The 23,919-nt window shown below is 47.1% G+C and overlaps 1 protein-coding gene across 8 annotated transcripts in view; it reads right to left on the bottom strand.

Annotated features, from left to right (window-relative positions):
• OSBPL9 (oxysterol binding protein like 9) overlaps positions 1–23,919 on the bottom strand; it is a 1,205,712-nt gene that overhangs the window by 468,762 nt on the left and 713,031 nt on the right. For all 8 annotated transcript variants that reach the window (XM_086952425.1, XM_086952427.1, XM_086952426.1 and 5 more), the window contains one exon: positions 19,091–19,250. In XM_086952425.1, the coding sequence (XP_086808551.1) occupies positions 19,091–19,250 (160 nt within the window). The remainder of the gene's footprint in view (positions 1–19,090; positions 19,251–23,919) is intronic.

Genomic DNA, 23,919 nt, shown 5'->3' with positions numbered 1-23,919 from the left:
TGGGGGACAAACTTAAACGGAGTATTGTGCTACAGTTTTTGAAGAGACACCTCCCGGAGGTAGTCTTACTGCAAGAGACACACTTGAGGGGTAACATGTCAGGAGCTAAATAGATGGGGGTACACCTTGGCGGCGCATGCCGGTTTTACTTCAGGGTCTCGAGGGGTAGGCATTCTGCTGCGACAAAACTTTCCCATGGTGGTAGACCATACAGAAGTAGATCCCCTAGGGCGCTTTGCGGCGATTTCGGGGAAATGGGAGGGTCGTAGACTCAATTTAGTGACGTCTATATTCCACCGGGTCTCCAAACGCAATCCTATCACGATTTGGGAGAGATTCTACTGTCCCACCCGGAGGGGTTCCTCCTGGTAGGTGGCGACTTCAATGCGGTTGTCTCTGGGCAGATAGACAGGCAGTCAGCTAGAGACATCGGGGCAGGACAAAGGTGGCTTCCCAACCTTCTGGAGGCGTTCGGACTTGTCGATCTCTGGCGCCTCCTGCACCAGACACAAATACAATACACTTTCCTTTCAGGTCCACACCATACTTTCTTGCGCCTAGATTGCCTCCTTGGGAAAAAGTACCAAGAAGCGACGATCGGTGAGGTCACCCACCTGGCGCAAGGCATTTTGGATCAATCCCCTCTCTGGGCACATATAACACTACGGTGTTGAGGGGAGAAGCACTCTCGGTGATTGAGGGGCGCCGTAAAGAACAAGAGGCACAATTGCTGACTCTAGAAACTGATCTGCAGGTACTTGAGGGTAATGCGCAGAGGGATGGGAGCCCTGACACGATACAACAGCTTCAATTGAAGGCTGCAGAGTACAAGGACCTTGCTACTGACGCTGCCAAGACACTGGCGAGGGACAGAGAGGGTAGGTTATACGATCAGGGAGACAAGGCAGGCAAATTGATAGTGTGGTTAGATAAGAAGCAGCAGGCTCAGAAGGTGCTGGCTGATTTAAGACGGACGCAGGAACTGTCCTTACGGAACCACGCAAGATTGTCCAGGAGTTTGCATCACATTATAATCGGGTCTACACTAGGAGATCCAAAAAGTCGGAAAGAGAGCCTTCTTGGACAACATTGTCCTTCCCTTCCTCTCTGAGGAAGAACAGGAGACTCTAGAAGCACCCCTGACCGTGGAAGAGATAGTGAAGGCCATTCATGACCTTCGCCCCGGAAAGGCTCTTAGGCCCAATGGTCTACCTGTGGAGCTCTACAAGCTCAAACCTAACCGTCTTGGTACGCATCTGAAACGGATGTTAGAGGAGAGTAGGGAGCTAGGTAGCCTGCCTCGGGATCAGTGGATAGCTACCATTGTTGCTATCCCCAAGGTGGGGAAACATAAAGAGTCATGTGCCTCATATAGGCCGATATCATTGCTCAATGTAGAGCCGAAACTCCTGGCTGATTGCCCGATCCAAATAGTCAGCGACGACTTTACATATCTAGGTATATACATCTCTAAAGACCGTGCCGCAAGATACGAGCGGAACCTCTTGCCACCCTTACAGCGGCTCCAGAGAGATGCCGCCATCTGGAAGAACCTCCCGTTATCGCTGCTTGGCCGAGCTGCCCTATTTAAAATGATGGCGCTGCCACGATTCCTATATGCCCTCCAAATTCACCCAGACCTAGTCCCGCAAAAGTATTTTGCCGCTATTGAGGCAACTCAAAGGGACCTTCTCTGGATTGGTACGCCTCATATTTCCCTCCAGAACCTCACGTTGGGCTGGTTTGATGGGTGGATAGCACTCCCGGATATCAGGAAATATTACTGGGCGGCGCATCTGTCGGCCAGTAATCAGGGTACATACTGTGCAGGGAATGAACCAGGGTACGAGATTGACAAATGGCTTCTTCCAGGAGGAAACTTCGAAGCGGCTCTCTACTACAGGCCAATATTCCTCCTGGGATGCTACTCCCGGAGTCCTCGCCACTAGAGGATAGATTACTGGATGGCCACCTCCGAGAGAAGGCCATATCGCTCACATACAAAAAGCTCATGTGGGAGGCAGACGGACTCGAGATTGACGATGAAGAATGGCGCGAGGTGTTCGCGTCCCCCAAGGAAATAGCAATATCAGCTAAATTGCGATTGATTCAGTTGAAGATCCTGCACAGAGTGTACATCTCTGGTAGAAGGTTAGTCTTGATGGGGTGCAGCGACGAAGGACTCTGTCGTAGGGGGTGCGGGGAGGTGGGAACCTTCCTGCACATATTGTAGGAATGCGGGAGGTACATGCCTCGTATTTAACTTTATGAGGGCTGTGTGGGGGGTGGAATTGCGACCTGAGGCGAAGAGTTGCCTCCTTAACATATGGGAACCCTCAGACCTCCCAGCGAAAGGTAAACTATGGGCCACACTGGGCCTGGCGATAGCAAAGAGAAAAATCGCGAGGATGTGGGGGGCTGCCACACCACCAACACTTGGGGCTTGGCAGAAAGATATGGACTGGAGCATGGTTCAGGAAAAGACGGTGTATGTGGCTAGGGGGTGCCCGAAGAAGTGGGTAGCTGTGTGGTCTAAATGGAATGAATACAGGGGAAATATATGTGAGCCCCCCACGACTACGACTGTTGAGCTAATTGATTGAGGATTATGGAAATGTAAGAAATGGATTTAGACTTATGATAGATATTGATTCGCCAGATGTTTAATTCATGAGTATTCTTGAATTTGTATAACTTATAATGCTGCTATGCCCTGTGTGTCACCGCGTTATGTTGTGTTTGTTCTTTGAAAATAAAAAGAATTATATAACAGAAAATAAAAAATAAAAAGATAGCAACACACCTCCCATAATTGGAGTATACAGATGAATATGTTTCCGCGCACCAGCAGGCTCAAAGTTTGGCCCCATTGGCCTCTGTCAAGTGGGTCTCACATCCCCCTCCTGTCTAGCGTGGTAAGCATGCACCAGCATAGATTTCCGGTAGTCATAGGACCACGGACATGCTACATTATACAAGTTATTTTGTGAACCAGTGCGTGTCATGGCCATGTAGAAGTGTAGCAGAGTATTTGACATTACAAGGAGGGCGGCGCAGGTGTGCTTGCATACTCCACATGTCTAGCAAGTGTTTTATCAAGCGCATTATTGACCCAGTTGGCCTGTAAGCTTTGTCCTCAACTCTCAAGCAAAACCTATCCCTCCGCACCCTCCCACACCAACCCCCCTAATTAGGTTGTGACAATCCACCCTCCATCCTCCCCTTCCCAAACTTGCAAGGTCCTGTAGAATTACTCAGAGAATTATCCCAAGGGGGAACAGCCTTGCCCAGCGGTCACCCCGGTCATCTAGGACAGGATGGCCATGCCATATTCAGGTGGTGGACTGGTTTGTCTATGAGTACTAAGTAATACAGTGGGTGTCCTGCCTCCCGAGGGGCATTTCAGTCCATCAACTTTGGTTCAGGTCTCGGTTTGACACACATCTAGACCAGTCAGTCTATATTGCCAGCGGAGGCTAGTTTATCGTTATCGCTGGTGGTGCGTCTTTCATTCCGGTCCGGGGTCTTCGAGGGTGACCGCTGTACTTCCTCTAGCTTCTAACCAAACGTCAATTCGCCTTTGGATCTGTGAAGAACTGCGTCTTGTTCCCCCTCCTTATGCGCAATTTGGCCGGGTAGAACAGGGCTTATGGTATTTCTTGTTCTTGGAGAATGTGCTTAGCAGGGAGGAATTTGCGGCGTGCAGCCTGGACTGCCAGTGTGAAATCCCGAAAAAAAGAGTGCAAAACTGCATCCTGGTAGCGGTAGTTTAGCAGTTTATCCACTATTGGACAAGCCGGCGCCCCAGGCGGCGGTCTGGACCCTAGTGATCTGTGTGCTTGCTCCACGATGAATACCGAGGAGAGGACAGTTCCGAAGAGTTCGCGCAGCAATGCCTACACGTAATCTTCCATCCGTGATATTGCAGTTGATTCCGGTATTTCAGTGATGCGGAGGTTATTCCTTCTTGAATGCGATTCCAGGTCCTCATTCTTGGCCTTCATCAGTTCAAGTACCTTGTCCAATTTTAGCATCTGTTTGATCTCTGCCAGGGTATCATCATTGTCCAAGACTCTGGCTTCCAGCTGCATGATTTTAGCATCATGGGTGTCCACCCTGTTTTTCACTTGGTCTAGACATGCTGATAGCTGGTTCAGCTTTGAGTCAATTGTATTCAGGCTGGTTGTTACCTCCAGGAGCAGCGAAAGAAGGTAGTCGTCACAAGAGGCAGATTTTTCCGTTTGTGTTGCTTGTTCCACCTGCTCTCGAAAGGGAGTTTAGCCTGCCCAGCGTCAGCTTTACCCATGGTGGTTGCAGTGGGCCCATTTGGGCCATGCTGTGGGGTTTTACGCACTTTTTTCGGTGGGTAACCTGTCTTGGCACCTATGAGCGTGGGGATTTAGGCTATCTGGGTTGCAGCCAAGGGGATAGTGATGCCTTGCCAGTGTCCCCTTCATGCTTATTTCTTTGCTAGATTCTGTAGGAGGGTGTTTTCTGCGCACCAGCGCTTCGCTTAAGGTGGTGGTCCCCAATCCCTTCTCACAGTTTATCTTTCCTGGCTGGCAGTCCCTTTTTATTAAGTGGTATGGTTTTCCTCGGTAGCAGCGAGTGGGCCAGTATGATCTGTTTGTAGGCCTCACATCTCAGGCGTGCAGCACCAGCGTAGCCCAATTCCTCGCTTGGCCCTTCTGTGCAGCTCTTTCCCTCTCTCGACTCACCGGTCTGCCTGCCACGAGGGGATGGGGTAGTGGGAGCGAGTAGTCAAGAGGGAAGGCCACCCTTGCCGCAGAGGTGCCTCAGGCCTGAGGGAAGGCACAGGTCTGCTCCTCCACTTAGCAGAGAGACGGCTCCGACACCCGCCGGCCCCTGACCCAGTGCCAGCCCAGAGTACTGCGCCTCTGCAGCTACAGCGTCCCCTCCCTAATGACACCTCCACCGACCTACAGCGTCCCTTGCCCGCTCACCTAAGGGTCTGGTGCACGTCACCATCTCTGCCCATCACTCATCTGATCCGTTGTCCGTGGTGAACTTCGATCTTTGCCCGGCAGTCACCTCAGCCCTCCGCGCGGGTGGAGGCATATCGCGTGACGTCCCTGTGAGAAGTTGGCCTGATATATGATGCTCACTAATTCTAGTTATCACCTCCATCAGTCCAAACAACCCTTATGGTGATTGGTTGTAAGTCAACCTTATAGACCGGGTATCCTAACGGTAGCATGGACAAAGCAGTCTTAGGCTAAACTCTTTTGGCATGTGAAGCCAGCTGTTTTACCACATATAACCCCTTGAATACCAAATGAAAGGACACCACACAGGTAGTTATGAAAATAAACAAGATATTTATTAACTAACAAACACCTCTGAACTATTTATGAGGTCAGAGGGCTAAGCACATGACAAGACTCTTAGGAAAAATACGTTTAAGTTGCACAATTACAATGTTGCCCTAGGGCAGAGGTCTTCAATCTGTGGGGCGCGACCCCCAGGGGGGGTCGTGGAGTCCTTGGAAGGGTGTCGCAGATTCTGACAGGGGCATGCAATTCCTGGCGTTGGGCTGATCGAGGGTGCTCATGGCGGAGGCCTAATTCACACCGAGGTGTGAAAAACATCAAAGGCTCATTAACAAGTAGAAGGTCTTTTAAATATCTGTCGAGTACTCAGGTGTGGCTGTGTGTGTGTCCCTGAAGCGGTTTCAGCTGGGCTCACACACACGAGCTGGGGGAGGGGGGAAAGTGGGTGGGGGTGGGGTCTGGGGGAGCAGGCTGTAGTGTAGCCCTTTGAGTATAATGGATGTTGCGCGCCTGGAGCTGTGGGTCCTGTGACACGTCCCCCCTCCCGCCCCCAGCAGGGAGGCACAGAGATGCCCTCCCATGAGCGGAAAAGAAGGAAGAAGACACAGAGATACTGACCCACCACCCCTCCCCCCCATGAGAGAGGCACAGAAAAGGTGGGTGGATGAATGATGGATGGATGGATGAAAGGGTGGGTGGATGGATGGATGAAAGGATGAAAGGGTGGATGGATGGATGGATGGATGAAAGGGTGGATGGATGGATGGATGGATGAAAGGGTGGATGGATGGATGGATGAAAGGGTGGATGGATGGATGAAAGGGTGGATGGATGGATGAAAGGGTGGATGGATGGATGAAAGGGTGGATGGATGGATGAAAGGGTGGATGGATGGATGAAAGGGTGGATGGATGGATGAAAGGGTGGATGGATGGATGAAAGGGTGGATGGATGGATGAAAGGGTGGATGGATGGATGAAAGGGTGGATGGATGGATGAAAGGGTGGATGGATGGATGAAAGGGTGGATGGATGGATGAAAGGGTGGATGGATGGATGAAAGGGTGGATGGATGGATGAAAGGGTGGATGGATGGATGAAAGGGTGGATGGATGGATGAAAGGGTGGATGGATGGATGAAAGGGTGGATGGATGGATGAAAGGGTGGATGGATGGATGAAAGGGTGGATGGATGGATGAAAGGGTGGATGGATGGATGAAAGGGTGGATGGATGGATGAAAGGGTGGATGGATGGATGAAAGGGTGGATGGATGGATGAAAGGGTGGATGGATGGATGAAAGGGTGGATGGATGGATGAAAGGGTGGATGGATGGATGAAAGGGTGGATGGATGAAAGGGTGGATGGATGGATGAAAGGGTGGATGGATGGAAGGGTGGATGGATGAAAGGGTGGATGGATGGATGAAAGGGTGGATGGATGGATGAAAGGGTGGATGGATGGATGAAAGGGTGGATGGATGGATGAAAGGGTGGATGGATGGATGAAAGGGTGGATGGATGGATGAAAGGGTGGATGGATGGATGAAAGGGTGGATGGATGGATGAAAGGGTGGATGGATGGATGAAAGGGTGGATGGATGGATGAAAGGGTGGATGGATGGATGAAAGGGTGGATGGATGGATGAAAGGGTGGATGGATGGATGAAAGGGTGGATGGATGAAAGGGTGGATGGATGGATGAAAGGGTGGATGGATGGATGGATGAAAGGGTGGATGGATGGATGAAAGGGTGGATGGATGAAAGGGTGGATGGATGGATGAAAGGGTGGATGGATGGATGGATGGATGAAAGGGTGGATGGATGAAAGGGTGGATGGATGAAAGGGTGGATGGATGAAAGGGTGGATGGATGAAAGGGTGGATGGATGAAAGGGTGGATGGATGAAAGGGTGGATGGATGAAAGGGTGGATGGATGAAAGGGTGGATGGATGAAAGGGTGGATGGATGGATGAAAGGGTGGATGGATGGATGAAAGGGTGGATGGATGGATGAAAGGGTGGATGGATGGATGAAAGGGTGGATGGATGGATGAAAGGGTGGATGGATGGATGAAAGGGTGGATGGATGGATGAAAGGGTGGATGGATGAAAGGGTGGATGGATGAAAGGGTGGATGGATGAAAGGGTGGATGGATGAAAGGGTGGATGGATGAAAGGGTGGATGGATGAAAGGGTGGATGGAAGGATGAAAGGGTAGATGGATGAAGGATGAATGGATGGATAAAAGGTTGCATGGATGAATGATGGATGGATGGATGTGTAAAAAGATGGGTGGATGAATGATGGGTGAATGGATGGATGAAAGGGTGGATGGATGAAGGATGGATGTATGGATGGAAGGATGAAATGGTGAATGAGTAAAGGATAGATGGATGAAGGATAGATGTATGGATGTAAGGATGAAAGGGTGGATGGATGAAGGATGGATGGATGGATGGATGAAAGGGTGGATGAATGGATGAAAGGGTGGATGGATGGAAGTATGAAAGGGTGGACGGATGAAGGATGGATAAAGGGTGGATGTATGGATGGATAAAAGGTTGTATGGATAAATGATGCATGGATGGATGTGTGAAAAGGTGGGGGGATGAATGATGGGTGGATGGATGAAAGGGTGGACGGCTAAAGGATGGATGGATGAAAGGGTGGATGAAGGATGGATTTATGGATGGATAAAAGGTTGCATGGATGAATGATGCATGTATGGATGTGTGAAAAGGTGGGGGGATGAATGATGGGTGGATGGATGGATGAAAGGGTGGATGGATGGATGAAAGGGTGGATGGATGAACAATAGATGTATGGATGGGAGGATAAAAGGGTGGATGGATAAAAGGTTGCATGGATGAATGATGGATGGATGTGTGAAAAGGTGGGTGGATGGAAGGGTGGATGGGTAAAGGATGGATGGATGGAAGGATGCAAGGGTGGATGGATGAAGGATGGATGTATGGATGGAAGGATGAAAGGGTGAAGGATAGATGGATGAAGGATAGATGTATGGATGGAAGGATGAAAGGGTGGACGGATGGAAGGATGAAAGGGTGGACGGATGGAAGGATGAAGGATGGATGGATGAATGGATGAAGGATGGATGGATGAATGGATGAAAAGGTGGATGGATGGAAGAATGAAAAGGTGGATGGATGGATGGAAGAAAGGGAGGATGGATGTATGGATGGATAAAAGGTTGCATGGATGAATGATGCATGGATGGATGTGTGAAAAGGTGGGGGGTGAATGATGGGTGGATGGATGAATGAAAGGGTGTATGGATGAAAGGGTGGGTGGATGGAGGATGGATGTATGGATGGGAGGGTGGATAGATGTATGTATGGATAAAAGGTTGCATGGATGAATGATGGATGGATGTGTGAAAAGGTGGGTGGATGAACGATGGGTGGATGGATGGAAGGGTGGATGGGTAAAGGATAGATGTATGGATGGAAGTATGAAAGGGTGGGTGGATGGATGAAGGATGGATGTATGGATGGAAGGAAGGATGAAAGGGTGGATGGGTGAAGGATAGATGGATGAATAGATGTATGGATGGAAGGACGAAAGGGTGGATGAATGGATGAAAGGGTGGATGGAAGGATGAAAGGGTGGACGGATGTAGGATGGATGAAAGGGTGGATGGATGGATGGATAAAAGGTTGCATGGATGAATGATGGATGGATGAGTGAAAATATGGGTGGATGAATAATGGGTGGATGGATGGAAGGGTGGATGGGTAAAGGATGGATGTATGGATGGAAGGATGGATGTATGGATGGAAGGATGGATGTAAGGATGAAAGGATGGCTGGATGGGTGTGTGAAAGTGTGGGTGGATTAATGATGGATGGATGTGATGAGGTCTTAACAGGCGCATTTATGGTTGTCAAAAGTTGATGATGAGGAGTACCAGTTTCTAGAAACATTTGTCGGAAGGGGGTCCTTACGCCTAAAAAGGTTTTACAAGGGGGTCTCGGCATCAAAAAGTTTGAAGACCTCTGCCCTAGGGGCACAACAAACCATATACTAAGTAAGTGGAATGTGAAAGTCGATAGAAGGAATGGCGCTGTCCAGAGGCTGTAGGATCGCTGGGACTACACAATCCTAACTTTAGGTAAGTAATAGGAGGCCCACGGAACGCGTGTGCAGAGTGTGAACTCACACGCGAGATGCGTAACAACGTCTATGGACAGTACAGCTCAAGAAAAAGGTGAGTACGGACAATTCTGACTAGATAGGACTAAAACGACTGTGGAACTGGACACTAGGAGAGTCAATCTACCCTTGAGCACCGAAATGCTCGTGTTACCTCACCCACGGGCTGCAGGTGCATAGGTGCGAAGTCGTGTCGGGTTCCGGCGTTGAAGTCTATGGAGCCCAAAAGAAAAGATGCTGCAGGCGACCAGGAGGAAGATGTCCGGTGCGATCCAAGGGTGGATCAGTGAAGAGGAGAACCTGAAAGCAAAGGGGACAATCTTCAAAGTCACTAGCCAGTGACTGGAGTGGAACCAGGAGTGGAACCAGATGTCGTCGCCGCGATCAGGTGAAGAGGGGACGCTTGTCTCTGCAGCCACGTGGACTAGGAGGTGTCTTCAACGACCAGGATGGAGGCACGAGCTGTCCCACGCAGGCTCTTGCTGTCGCGGTGTCGGATCCGGATTTGGAGTCAACAGGCCTTGGCAAAGGCAACCCACGCGGTGAGTGGAAACGGCGTCTGGTGTGGACCAGGAGGGTCGGGGTGCTTCTCCTTTGCAGGGAAGCAAGGGATGCTCTGGAGCAACCAGACCAGCAGATTGGATTTCAAGGTTCGTCGTCTAGGAGGTCACTAGCCAGCTGGCAAGTGACCAGACAATGCGTCGAGCAGCAAACAGGCAGAAGGGCCCCACACAGATCTCGTGGATGCTGGAGGGCTGGTCTTCGGTGCAGGAGCTGCTCGGGGCTGGGGCTTCTCAGTCCTCAAAGCACTTGGTCAAGGTTACCTCAGAAGTCGTGCTGGAGGGAAGTGCTGCTTCTTCCAAGATGACCGGTCCCACATGTCTCGTCGCACCCACGGATCTCAGCTGTGCTGCAGATGTAGGTAGAGGTCGGAGAGGTCTGGGAATCCGGGTCTCGTCGGGCTCTGAAGTCTGGATCCTCGAGGGAAGACGACAAAGGGAAGCCGCTGGAACGCTGATGGTGCCTGCTTGTGCAGGGTGGACACTCCTTGCCCACAAGGTAGATTTCTTCAGTCTTCTATGTAGAAAGTCGAAGTCCAGAGTTTCTTCTTGTATAGTTTCAGTTCAGGATAATCTAACTTGGAATGGGACCAGCTCCTACCGTTATCCTGCTAAAGGGGGCTGTACTACGACTAGGTCCCTCCTATGGGTGGGATCAGGAAGGGGGGTGGTTACACCCCCGATCCTTTGTCCGGTCTTGCGCCAGAGCTGGGGCTGGTGAGCCCCAGGAACTGGTTTAGACCGGTGTATGCACAGGGACACCTTGTGTGCCCCAGGCATGTCTCATTCCTTTCAGCCCTGCCCTACCCAATACACACAATCCTGTCTGGGGTGGTGCTAGCACCTCGCAAGGCAGGAAACCCTTTGTCCAAGGCTCCCTCGCTGGAAGGACTCCCAGCAGCAGGAGGTCAGACTTGTGTCTGTGGTGGCAGCATCCATTTTGTGATGCTGAGGCTCGGGTTAAAATTAACCGGGGTTCACAGTTAGGTACATGTTGTGTCCCTCTAGAAGGGTGGAATGCAACCCCGTCGCCAGAACTGGCGAGGGGGTAGTATTCCAATTCGTATGACACCTTACTCAACATGTTTTGATAATGCTATGCCAAAGTTAGCAATAACCGCGAGGATTATAATGCACTTAAGAGTATATGGTATAGCGTTATCATGGAAACAGCTAAAGGACTTGGTTCCGAAAGCTGTAGACAGGCTCAGCTCATGCCAGGGCACTATCTCACATAATTCCAAGCACTCTGCCTCCAGGATTGTTAAGGCCTGCCATAGGAGTGACTTATAGGAGTATATGTGTTCATTTTAGGTTTAGATATAGGTATACTATATCTAAAGAAAAGGGTGATTACACCACCTTGCCCCACCTGATTGATCAGCCAGTTGAGTCAGATTTGGATGGCCAGCCAGGGGTGGCATAATACATGCTGCAGCCCCTGGTATGCCCTGGGTGCACCTATACCCTGGGTACCTAAGGTACACTGTACAGGGTCTGATAAGGTGACTCAGTATCCAATTAGATATGTACCTAAGGTACATGGAGTCCATTTTACAGATAGAGCAGGAAGCCTGGGGTCCTGAATAGCAGGATCCCAGGCCAACTAAGTCGAAAACCAGCAAAACACTAGGCAAAAAGTTGGGGTCAACCATAGTCAGATATCCACCTTCCTACAGTCCCTGTCGTCACAACCTCAGAGTCCGCCTCATCCAGCCGTCAGGTGGGAGCAATCAGCTCTCTGACGTATGTTTCGAGTCACCCAGGCCGCCCAGTTCAGGAATACGTGGCCTGCGTGGCCTGAAAGCACAGCCGCTTGCAGAACGTGTCACGCCGGGTGTCCTTTACGGTGTTCCCCGCCTCAGACGGTCTCTGTGAGATCGATATTTTGCCCCTCTCTCAATATTCAGGGGTCAATCAGGCGCCCCCAGTCCGCAGGATTTCTTCGGATATTTGGCTTGGATGGCAGAGTCCACTCAAGGTGCAGCCATATTGCAGCCGGCAAAGCCACGCCCCTGGACTTTTGTATATTTAGTGTAAACCCCAGTTAGTGTAGAAGGTTTATTTCTTGTTGAGTATGTTGAAGACAGTGATAGTGTGTTGTACCTTTGATAACCCAATCCTCTAGATATGAGGAATTATGCATTTCTTCCCTTTTGAGATGAGCTGCTACTACTGCGAGACATTTTGTGTAGACCCTTGGAGCGGTTGGGGATGTTGTGACACCATATGGTAGCACTTAGAATTGATAATGTTGTCCGTTTGGCTGAAAGTGTAGGTGATGTCTGTGTGCTGGGTGAATGGGAATATGAAAATATGCATCCTTGAGGTCTAATACGGTCATGAAATCTCCTTGCTGTAACAATAGTATTACTTCTTGTAGTGTAACCATGTAAAAGTGTTCTGAGGAAATGTACCCATTTAATGGAGAAGTGTGGCTCACGGTGTAGAGCAGGCAGACCCGGAAGCTGAGGTCAGACCCGGGACCAGGGTTCAATTCCCGACGCGGCAGGGTCTTGAGCTCAAATGTCCACGGACTCGATAATTCTCGCTTCGGTGCCTGCTCTAATCATAGGTTCTCACTCTGCAACTCTGGGCATTAAGCTTGCTTAATCTCCACAACAGCCCCCCTGCGGCGGGATGCCTGGCTTTCACCTTGGGGATGCCTTGTAGGGGCTATCTCACAGGGAAAAGCCAGGACGGGTTCCCAAGGCAAGCGCCGGGAAACCCCCGGGTAGCTGTGCGCTCAATAAATGTAATAATAATAATAATAATAATAATAATAATAATAATAATAATGGCCTTAGGTCCCCAATAGGACTTACAGCCAGATTCATCATTGTCCCGTTTTGCGAGTCCTTAGTAGCGATTATTGCAAAACGGGATTCATGTAGGAATCGCTAAATAAATTATGATTCCTACACATTCCTTATTTGCGATGAGCAAACTGCTAATCGCAAATAAGAAATAACTCCCCATTCATTTTCAAGAAGTACATTCGGTTGCAAGATAGGATGCAAGTTCGGAAAAACAAGGCAAAAGAATACACAAAATGCAAGAAATGAAAACACAATCCCCCCCACTCATCCCTACAAACCTCCCTCCACCCTCCTCCCCTACCCACAACCCACCCCTCGACATTTCTGCAACATTTTTCCAGCCTCCGGCATCACTTGTGATTTGCAGCACAAAAAATATAATCAAATTAAATAATTTTTTTCCTGTGCATGCAGAGGCCCCATGTTAACCCCACGTGTTCTACGCAAAATACAGATAGATTTTTTAGTTCAAGCTTTTTCTGGAGTCAGTTGTGTGCTTCTCGGTTGGTAGCTCTCAGTAAGTAACTGAGTAAGCACAAACCCATGCTGCCCCTCTAAGTGAGACAGACCCCCTAGGTCTTATTGTATCCCTACTACCGTTATATGACTTGTGGTTATTAATAGACATTTGCAATAGCAACAGAACTAGACACAGTTTCAAATCAGGTCGCAAAGCTCGTAATGGGCCAAAAACTACATCCCACCCAGGTGACACCAGCTATCCTTGGTTCATATATGCGTGCACCACGCACAAGACCCAGAGTATGAAAAACCCCTACCTGTTTCAAGAGTTTTTGTATGTAAACAGCCACGGGACGTTAGATATTTTCTAAAGCATGTTACAAACCTCCCTAAAGCACAAACTGCTTCAATACAAAGTGGGGTGTGTAAGACGCCAGGGACGGCGAAGAAGAGGCCCATTCCATAAGCATATCAAAATGCACCTGTTAAAATGGCCACAACACAACCAATCCCCTTACTAAAATCCGAGCCCATCCCAACATGACGGACCTCTAAATTCTTGAACATTCATCCCCCCCGAACCCCCCAGCAGCGCTGTATACAGCGCAAAGCAAATAAATAACGTAGTCGTGTTCGGATCTTTCACGCTCTGCATCTATTGCAACAGATGAAAATCTATACATTTCGCCTAGAATCCTCAGCCTGCCAGAGGTGGTTTTCTGATAGGTGTGGGGAGGGGGCCTCTGAAGCAAAGGATAGCGGGGAGTTTGTCACGCTCCGCGAGCTTCCAGGCAAACTAAATGTATTGTATTGTATTGGAGGTTTTGTAGCGCGCTCAATTACTCTAGAGTATCCTGGCGCGTGGTGATGCAAAGAGAAAGAAAAAAATCTCAAAAAAGTAAAATGGTAATTTAAGCAGATGAGTTTCGAGTGCTTTTTAAAAAAAAAAAAAAAGAGTAAAATCCTGAGTGGTGCGAAGTGAAAGCGGCATAGTGTTCCAGGCCGTAGCAGCCTTCACCGTGATAGACTGGCCACCAAGGCGGGCACGGTTAAAGAGGGAAACAACCAGCAGATGTTGAGGGGTAGAACGTAGAGGGCGGCCCGTCACATACCACGCAAAACGCGTCCTCAGGTACGCAGGTCCTTGATAGTGAATGGCTCTGTGCGCAAGGGTGAGAGATTTAAACACAACCCTTTGTTTGACAGGAAGCCAAAGTAAACTGCGCAAATGCACATGAACACTAGACTGCCTAGAGATATTAAAAAGGAGTCTGGCCGTTGCATTTTGTATAACCTGAAGGCGGTTAGTAAGGTAGGCGGGAATACCAGAGTAAAGGGCATTAGAGTAGTCAAGGCGAGAAAGTATAAGGGCCCTTGCCACCGACTCTTTAGCAGCTCTAGGTAGCAGGGGAAAAAACCTACGGAGAGACTTAAGAGTGCCAAAGCAGCCGCATGCAAGTTTTTTAATATGCTCCGCAAATTTAAGATCTTCTCCGAACCAAACTCCCAAGTTCTTGGCTAGTTTGCCAGTCGCACTCGGGAAAGGAACATCCGGTGGCCATAAGGGCTCTCTAAAATTGGGGGGGGGGGGGGAGACTGCCCATAAAGGAGGATTTCAGACTTGTTTTCTTTCATTACATTTTAATTGGGCCGAAGCAAGCAAGGAGAAAACTGAGGAGAGGCAATGCTGGACAGCCGAAGTATCAAGATCTACGCCAGGCCAAGTAAACAGCAGCTGCGAGTCGTCGGCCTAGGCTATTAGTTTTGCCCCCAGTTTCTCGGCCAAAAATACCAGGGGGGGTCAGGTAAATGTTAAACAAAAGTTGACTTAATGTAGACCCCTGAGGTACCCCTGTCGAGAGCAGTTTGGGCGAAGAACCATAAGGGGGCGTCCACACCTGCTGGGTTCGATTGGTCAAAAACGATGTCAGCCACTCTAGAGCAGACCCAACAATGCCGATGGAAGCCAGTCGCGAGATCAGCTGTTGGTGAGGCACCGTATCGAAGGCGGCAGAGAGGTCTAACATAATCAGAGCTGCTCTACCGCCTCCGTCCAGGAACTCCCTTATAGCCTCGGAGATCTCAACCAAAGCGGACTCAGTGCTATAAGTAGCACAGAACCCAGACTGTGCATGATGAAGTGCATGTGAATCTTTAAACAACGCATCCAGCTGGTGAAATGCTATTTTTTCAGTGACTTTGGCCAACACTGGAAGCAGAGAGATGGGACGATAGTTGGCCAGAGTATTGGAATTAAGCCCTGATTTCTTAAGAAGTGGCAGGAGTTTAGCCTGTTTCCAACAGTCAGGGACAGTGGCTGTCCTAAACGAGAGGCCAATGATCACTGCGACCTCAGAACAGACTACCTCAGCCACACTGCCCAAAATGCGGGCCTGACAGGAATCAGTGAGGGAGCCGGATTTCATCGATTTAAGGACAGCTAAGGTAGTTGCCTTAGTAGGAGGAAAAAAGGCACAAAAAACAGGGGAAATAGGGGGACAATGATCAAGGGGACGCATAACCTTGTTACTCTAAACCGGGCATATCACACGCAGGCTGTCCTGGATACCCACAATTTTATCAATAAAAAAAAGAGGACAAATCCTCACACCATTGGGCGGAAGAGGGAATCAGGGGTTGTTCAGCCTGAGGGGAAAGGAAGCTTTTTACAATAGAAAAAATCTCCCTGCTATTGTTATTTGCCCTAGAAATTCTGTCAGCATAAAATTCCTTCTTTGCTGTTTTTATAGCATCATAATAGACCCTCTGAGCTGCGTGCAGGGCCTCTTTGGCAGAAGGACTATATGCACATCTCCAACATCTCTCTAGCTTTTTACAGTCAAGTTTTAATTCTATCAGCGCCTGTGAAAACCAGTGCTTGGAAGGAGTAGCGCAATTGTTAGGGCCAGAGCCCTGTTTGGCTGAGGCCTGCACCCTCGAGCTAATCCAGGTGTCAAATTGCTGTACAGCATCTGTAAGCTCAGGGCCAAGCACAGGACGGCTCTGCTGAAGAACATTGGACAAGGCTGACACGTTAATCTTTTGATGGCAAGTAAGTGGGAGGGTCGGAGAGGAAAAATTGATCAGAGGCCACGAGAACCTAATGAGTTTATGGTCCGACCACGAAAGAATTAGGGGGTAGGACGTGGTCAAGGCAAAATTGGAACAGATTAGGTCCAAAAGATGACCACCCGAATGAGTGGGTAATTTTACCCACTGTGTCAGCTGGGCCAAACTGAAGTTTTCTAGCAAGCTGAGCACATCAGATGACTCCTTCATGTCAGCATGAATATTGAAGTCGCCCAGAAGCAGAAACCTAGAGAACCTCAGCGCCCGGGGTACAATCACCTCTTCTAGTGCTTTAAGAAAAAAGCCACAAGGGCCTGGGGGGCGGTAGATCAGAGTGCCGCCTAGGGTAAAATGAGGCGTAAGGGCAAAGGAGAAGTGGAGAAATTCACCATCTCATGGTTCACTAGAAGACTCACTAGTAAAAGACCACGTGTCTCTAAAAACCACCGCCACCCCTCCACCTCTCCCCACGGCATGGTCAGTTCTCATAATTTTGTAGCCCAGCGGAATAGGGAATTCAACCACAGGGCCCCAGGAGCTGTTAAACCATGTCTCTGTGATGAATAATATGTCAAGATTGCCATCCAATAGCAGCTCAAATATGTCCGCAGCATGTTTCACCATGGAGCGGGCATTAATTAGTGAGGCTGAAACCGTGTCTTTGATATTAATTCTTGGAGCGGATGTAGGTGAGGTTGGGGGTAAAGTAAAGTTGAGTTTACAGAGAGAGCAGACTTTATGTGCAATGAATTCATCTCGGAATGACCTCACCCTGCCCGCATGAGGGGGTGCTTAGAGCAGAGTGTGTCAGAGGGTTCAGCTTAGCGTCCTTACATCAGATACCGCCGCAATGAGCTAAGCTGAGATCAGTCCGGGTGAAAAGCCCCCTCCTCAGCGCCGGAAGCAGCAGGCTTCCCATCTGATACTGAATGAGGACTCTTTTTGATGATGTCTACATTTTATTTTGAGAGAAAAATACCAGCGCTTACTAAAACATTTCAATACATTTCTTGAGAGTTTGTGAATGTCAGTTTTTGAGTTAAATTATTCCTCTATTATTTCTGCTATTTGCTGAGACTTTAAGTTCGAAAGAAATAATTTATGCTCTTTTAAAAGCCAATGACAGTTTTATTTGGTCAATAACATATGTAGTGACATATAACAACTAGTAGTCCACCTCAACTCTCCCTGCCCTTTCTGATTTGGAGCAGACAACTTAGAAGCTCTGGCGCAGCTAATGCAGCAGCAACAGCCCCCGGGCCAAGATCCAAAATTAGAAGAAAAACAAATTTAAAATAGTCGTTGTGTATGCAAATCATATGCAGGAGCAGACGGTCTAGCCGCCAAAGCTGTTGCATTTGGCGGGTCACAACCTCTCTTTCTTTCTTTCATTTAGTTGCTTCCCTGTGAAATGGATCCAAAAAAGACCAACCCCGCGAGCGGTGCGCGTACGCGCGCCACAGCGAGCCATGTGGTTTCCATTATCGTGCCCATGTCAGGGCACGGCCACATGGCAGCCATGCGGGTAACCGCCACTAATTGGCCATGGGCGGAGCTATGCCCCCGCCTTTAGCCAATCGTGTGAGGTCTTTGTTAAAAAGACGCACGCAAAGGCCGATAGCATGGGCCAAAAGGAAAAGCAGATGCACGAGCATGTGAGATTCCTAGGTTAGTTTTGAAACCCCCTACAAGACGTCTCTCGCTGCGCGAGTGGAGCTGCGCACTGCAACGCTAGGAGCGATACCTAAAAATGTTTCACAACATACAATGGATTGGAGCAGATCGAGGCCATGTTCCCCTATTCCACAGCCAAGTACATACAGTTCTAGCTTATAGTTGAATGACTCATTCAAAACATATCTAAAGCACACTCCATGTCTCTAGCTATTGCCTGCAAATAAATCCACTATTGTAAGATTTATGGCCATCATGCCAGATTAGTGGGATGTTCTCAAATGTTTTGGAAGACCTTTCCAAGATGTTTAAAGGTTAAAATCATTGAACTAAGTTGAAAGTGTGTTACCATATCTGAGGCTACACCTGCTGTCCCATCATGGTATTTATGGAATTTCAGCGGATCTTCAATTTAAAATTTAAAATTCTAAAATGTTTAAAGAAATGATTTGGAAAGTCTTTTTAAAGAATAAACCATTTTAGTTAATTGCTGTTTTAGTTAACAGATAAACAAAATATAAATACTTATATGATCAATAACAATTAAGTGGTTATAGATTAAAAAAAAGCTATAGTTTCGCAAAACGTTGAATACTTTTGGTTTTTTACCTCTAAAATGCAATGGGATGTTTATTAATGTAAAGCATACAGCAAAATATGCATGATAGTTCATTCAATAAGACTCTTAATCTTCGATCCCCATACAGGGCGAACATTCCTTTGAAAGTTGTACTGGAAGACCTGATGGAACCTAAAACTGAGATTAATTTAAAATCTATTAAAGAGCTTTTTTTTGAGCTGGTCAAAACTAACCTTTCGGCTTGTACCTTCTTTTTTGTCTCTCTCCTAACAGGCTGTTGGCTTAACAACTGTAAATGCTAGCACTTTTTTACTTGCTGTAACACAAATATGGCCTACCCATGTTCACATGTAAAGCACTTTAATACCCCGGCGACAAGACAAAACTGCAAAATTAAATATTAAATATTAATTCAAACAAACATATACGAGAAACAAAACTGTGCAGTTTCCACTTCTTACTCTATGCAACGCTTTGGAGAAGTATTACTTTGATAGAATTCATCTGCATCGTAAAACTCGTCTTCACTGCTGGAGTAAGAAAAGTCTGGGACTGTGTTTGGAGACAGATTCACATGGCTTGGCGTTGTTAAACTGCTACTCGGTGCAGACGGTCCACTTCCTATAAAAGAAAAAGTGCATGTATTACAAAAGAAGAAATAGGCTTTTTAAAACAAAAATGAGCTATTTGTTAATGTGTGACTATAAGATATTTAACAAACATACCACTGAAAAATAAACTTTAACAAATAACAGACCATTGTATGTTAGTGAATTCAGTGAATGTGTTATAGAAATAGACCTGCACATTTTTTATTTCACGTTATTATATGTAAGTAACCTTTAATGTATATGGTTAATTAAAACTGTTAGAAAATACATTTAAATAAAGCTAAATTCTATAAAATCGTTCAGTACGCTAAAAGTTCATATAAGAGATTAACAAGTGCACAGTATAAATGCTTTAAAATGTGTGGGAACCACGCAGCCGTCTTAATCTAGTTCTGTTTAGTTTGCGGGGTCCTTCATTGTAGGCTGGCTAAAAGGGCCCCATCTCTGCAAAGTCTTGGCAGTTTATTTTGTGCCAGGGTTAAACATTTTACCAGCTTGCAATTCAGCTGGGGGTCATCTTGTTTAAAGCATGCTATCACTGCTGGTCTCTGTGTGCGAATCCTGCAGAGTTTAAATAGTGGTTTGAGCAACCGAACCCTCTCTTCCTTCAAGTGAATGCAGGTGCAGATCAAGTGTGCCATGTCCTCCATTCCATCTGTACACATGTGGCACCTCGTTGAGTTTAAGGCCCTCAGCCATTGTGGGTGATGTAGGACAGCATGAAGTTTTCCCAGCCAATGTTTAAGGAATTTTTCTTATGTGATCCTGGAATATCCCAGGCTGAAGTATATTTGCAGGGTGTGTGTTTTGGTGATATTGATGGTCACACATGCATGGCTCCTTTTTGCAAAGGCGGCTTTATCTTCAATTAGAGAGAGGCTCCTAATGGTCCTTCGCAATACTTCTTTAAATAGTGTCCCAGAGATGATAAGCATTTGCAATGCAATAGGTCTCGCATTTACACTAGTTTAAGCTATTAGCATTGTAAATGACAATGCCTTTTATTTATGTTTTAAAAACGAAAAAATTAAATAAAAGGCATTGTCATTTGCAATGTCAATAGCTCAAACTTGTGTAAATGCGAGACCTATTGCATTGCAAATGCTTGTTCTAAATGAAGTGCTGAGTTGTGTAGCTCAGGTAAAACAGAATCGAAACGTTCAGGAGTGATCAATCCGTTGCAAAGCAGCAAAAAGATGCGATGTGATAAAAATTATTTACTATGAGTCGTGCAGGTCACGGTGGCGACGCCTATAACGGAGCACACGTGTTAGGAAGGCCTGAGGAAATAGCATTATTTACATCATCCATGCATTTTACATTTTTCTGTGCTGGACATTCTTTTATGGTTTCCTCCATTAAGTGACCACATGGGCCCACACTCCTTACGGTTTGCCTGAGCACCTTGGAGTGCACTACACGTTAGCTGTGCACACTTGGGCCTTTAACATGGGAAGTAAAGCAAGTCAAGTCATACTTTATTCGATTAATTAAAATCATAAAAGCAGTTCCATCACATATGTAAGAAAACAATTCATGTGTTAAAAGCAGTTACTGCATTTAAAAAGATCACTTTCATGTATTTACATAGGCTAGAGCATTTCATCTTAAAAATTAATTGATTGCAGTTAAAATCACATATTAAGAACATTTAGCGTCGATTTTTAGACTTGATACGCGTAGCAGCAATCAGAAAACTTGCGACCCCAAATATTACCCTGGTGCTACTCAGGAGCTGTAGGTAGCGGAGTACAGGCCGAACTTGTATAAAACAAGTCCTAGTTCTCACTGCAATATTTTTTAAAGATATCTAGAGATCACTGGTCGCTTGTAGATCACACCAGGGAGTTCCTTCATCTAGGGATACTCATGATCTCTTAATCTATTGCTTGAATAAAAAGCAGCCTCGCTCTGATCTCGACAGTACAAGACAGCACAAGACTCACATACACTTTGAACGGACGAAAAAATGTGTGAATAGCGAGATGGCACCTCACGGGCGCACCACCAATGGGACCCCTGGTTGGTACTCACCAGGATGGCCCTGTTATCATCATTGGTGCCATCAAGCTTTAACGGAAACGTGCCTCAAACCCAAAGTGTAAAGACAGTGCGTGGTGCAGTGAACACAACTTATATGTAACAAAAACTAACAACATTAAACATTCAAACATATAAGATACTGTGCAACCAGGACTTCAAACTTTACTTCTGTTCCTTTCTCTGTTGCAAACAGTAAAACACTTAAATTAAAAAAGGAGAGTGTGAAGACTACCTATCACTTCACACCCTACTTACAGCCGACATGTTTCATTGCCGTGGTATAAATCAGGCAATTTCCTCAGGGCCACTCAATTTGAAAGCCACTGCTAAAGACGCTGTGCTGCCAATGCTGTAATACAAACAGACATACATATATGGGGTTACCTGTCTGGCCACCAGACTGGGAGGTAGAAATTAAAAGTTAAGCAGTCTAACTTTCATGCTGTGCTTGCTCCAGAGTATCATAATTACCCTTTGCGTGGTTTAACCTCTCCTACCAGCCGAGAGGAAAACCATAGGAAATGTGCCCCCTTCGGTGAGCGAAGTCCTATCTCCCTTCAATAAGGTTGCTGCAATGAAATGATAATAAGCCAGGTCGTCAAGCCCCTTTTACAGCGCAACCATAATGCTTAATAATGCAGTAAGCAAAGATTCTCCCCGTATCCACAAAACCCTCCGATCTCACCCGTGGAGAATAATCGTTCGGCGTCTTCTCATTACTCGAACGCCGAACGAGTGTTGGAACTGTTCTATTTGTGTTTTTCAGTTCCGATTTTCGGGATCTCTCATTGGCCGACAGTGCCGATTTTCGGGGTCTCTCATTGGCCGACAATGATCTCGACTGATTGGTTCCTGCTGTCACATGGAACCCGCGGCCATGTCAGGTCGGGCCCGTTTACATGGCCCAGTGTTAAATTCAAGGGGTTCTATGGCGAGAACGCGGTGGCTCCCAATAAATGTAGTATTTCTCGAGGGGCAAGGACAAAAGCGCTCCGAGTTATTTAGCGCTACACGCCCACAAATTCTAATCCCTATTAAAGAAAAAATGTTGTTCTATATTTAGCTTTTGGAGTTAAGGGTTTATTTTTTAATTGTGTTTAGTTACTCATTTTGCCACGACGTGGGCGGACTCATAGTATGCACATATGTAAATATACACTAGATGCAATATGTATTATCTTGTGGTCTTGATATTGTGGTTCAAGGTTGACCACCTAGATCAAGTAACTTTATGAGTCACGTGGGGGCCATATTGGAATGGTGTGTGGGGAGTGTATAGAATGAGTTTTATTGCTATAGGTGGTACCATTCTCATGTACTGTTCCATCATCTCCTTATGTATTAATTTGGGAGATGTGTACAGGATATAGCAATTGACTGAGCCAAGGAGCATTCACACCGTTTATCTCAACGCAGCTTGTTCCACTCCAAGAGCTCATTAAGTCCTCTCTGCTCGCTATGCTCTTGGTATATCCAGCGTGCCTCCTTGGTGATCAAACGTCTCTCTATGGTCTGAACGTCACCCATTACTCTTTCCAATACCACCCAAGTGAAGGTGTGTTTGTTACGATGGCAGTGCTGAACCAGTTTGGTAGTCAGTTTCCCAATCCTAATTGTGCTGACATGTTCTTGGATACGCAGTTTGATTTTACGCGTAGTGAGTCCAATATACTCCAACCCGCATTCACATCTTAGTCTATATACAACATTGGAAGTGTTGCAATTACTAAAGTGATTGAGTGTCCACGTCTTGCCAGATTGTAATGTCACTGCGGTGGCTTTTTTTGTCAAAGGGCACACCGAACAATTTCCACAAGGGAAATGTCCCTTTGGGATGGTTGTCGTTTCATTCTCAACTCTTACATTAGTCCTGGTGTGGACTAGTTTATCCTTCAAATTGCCAGCTCTCCGGAAGGCGAAGCGTGGAGGCGGCATCTTGAAGTCTCCCGTAGACAACAAGGACCAATGTTTCCTGATTGATTGGCGAATCTTGGTGGCCATGGGGTCAAAAGTCATGACCACAGGTAGACAGTCTGTTCTTTCTTTTATTTGAGTCTCCAGCAGTGCCGCCCTGGGTGTATTTAGGGCTCTCTTTTGCGCTTGTTTGATGACTCTGCGTGGGTAATCTCTGGCTGCCAATTTCTCACTCAACACTTCCGCTTCGTCATTGTATGTTTCTGTGGAGGAGCAGTTGCGCCTGTATCTTAAAAATTGCCCCACAGGTAGATTGTCTCTGAGTGCTCTCGGATGATATGACTGATACGAGAGTAGAGAGTTTCTGTCAGTGGGTTTTTGGTGAACACTCGTGCAGAAACCTCCTTCCGCTGCTTCGATATCAAGGTCAAGGTAGACTCCACTGGTATGATGGTAATTCCAAGTAAAGCGGAGGCTCATATCTTGTGTATTCAACCAATCCAGGAACTGGAGAAGGGACGTTTCATCACCTGTCCACACGAGGAGCACATCATCTATATATCGCCTCCAGAGGCGAATATGATCTTTAAAGGGATTGCTCTCAGCTTCGATGATGTGCTCCTCAAATTGGCCTACATAAATACAGGCCAAGCTGGGAGCCATTGTGGCTCCCATAGACGTTCCCGTCACTTGCAGGAACAGGTCGTCCTTGTAACTGAAAA

The sequence above is a fragment of the Lissotriton vulgaris genome, chromosome 1_1 (genome assembly GCF_964263255.1).
Source record: "Lissotriton vulgaris chromosome 1_1, aLisVul1.2, whole genome shotgun sequence".
Lineage (NCBI taxonomy): Eukaryota > Metazoa > Chordata > Amphibia > Caudata > Salamandridae > Lissotriton > Lissotriton vulgaris.
This window is presented reverse-complemented; position numbering and strand designations above follow the sequence as displayed.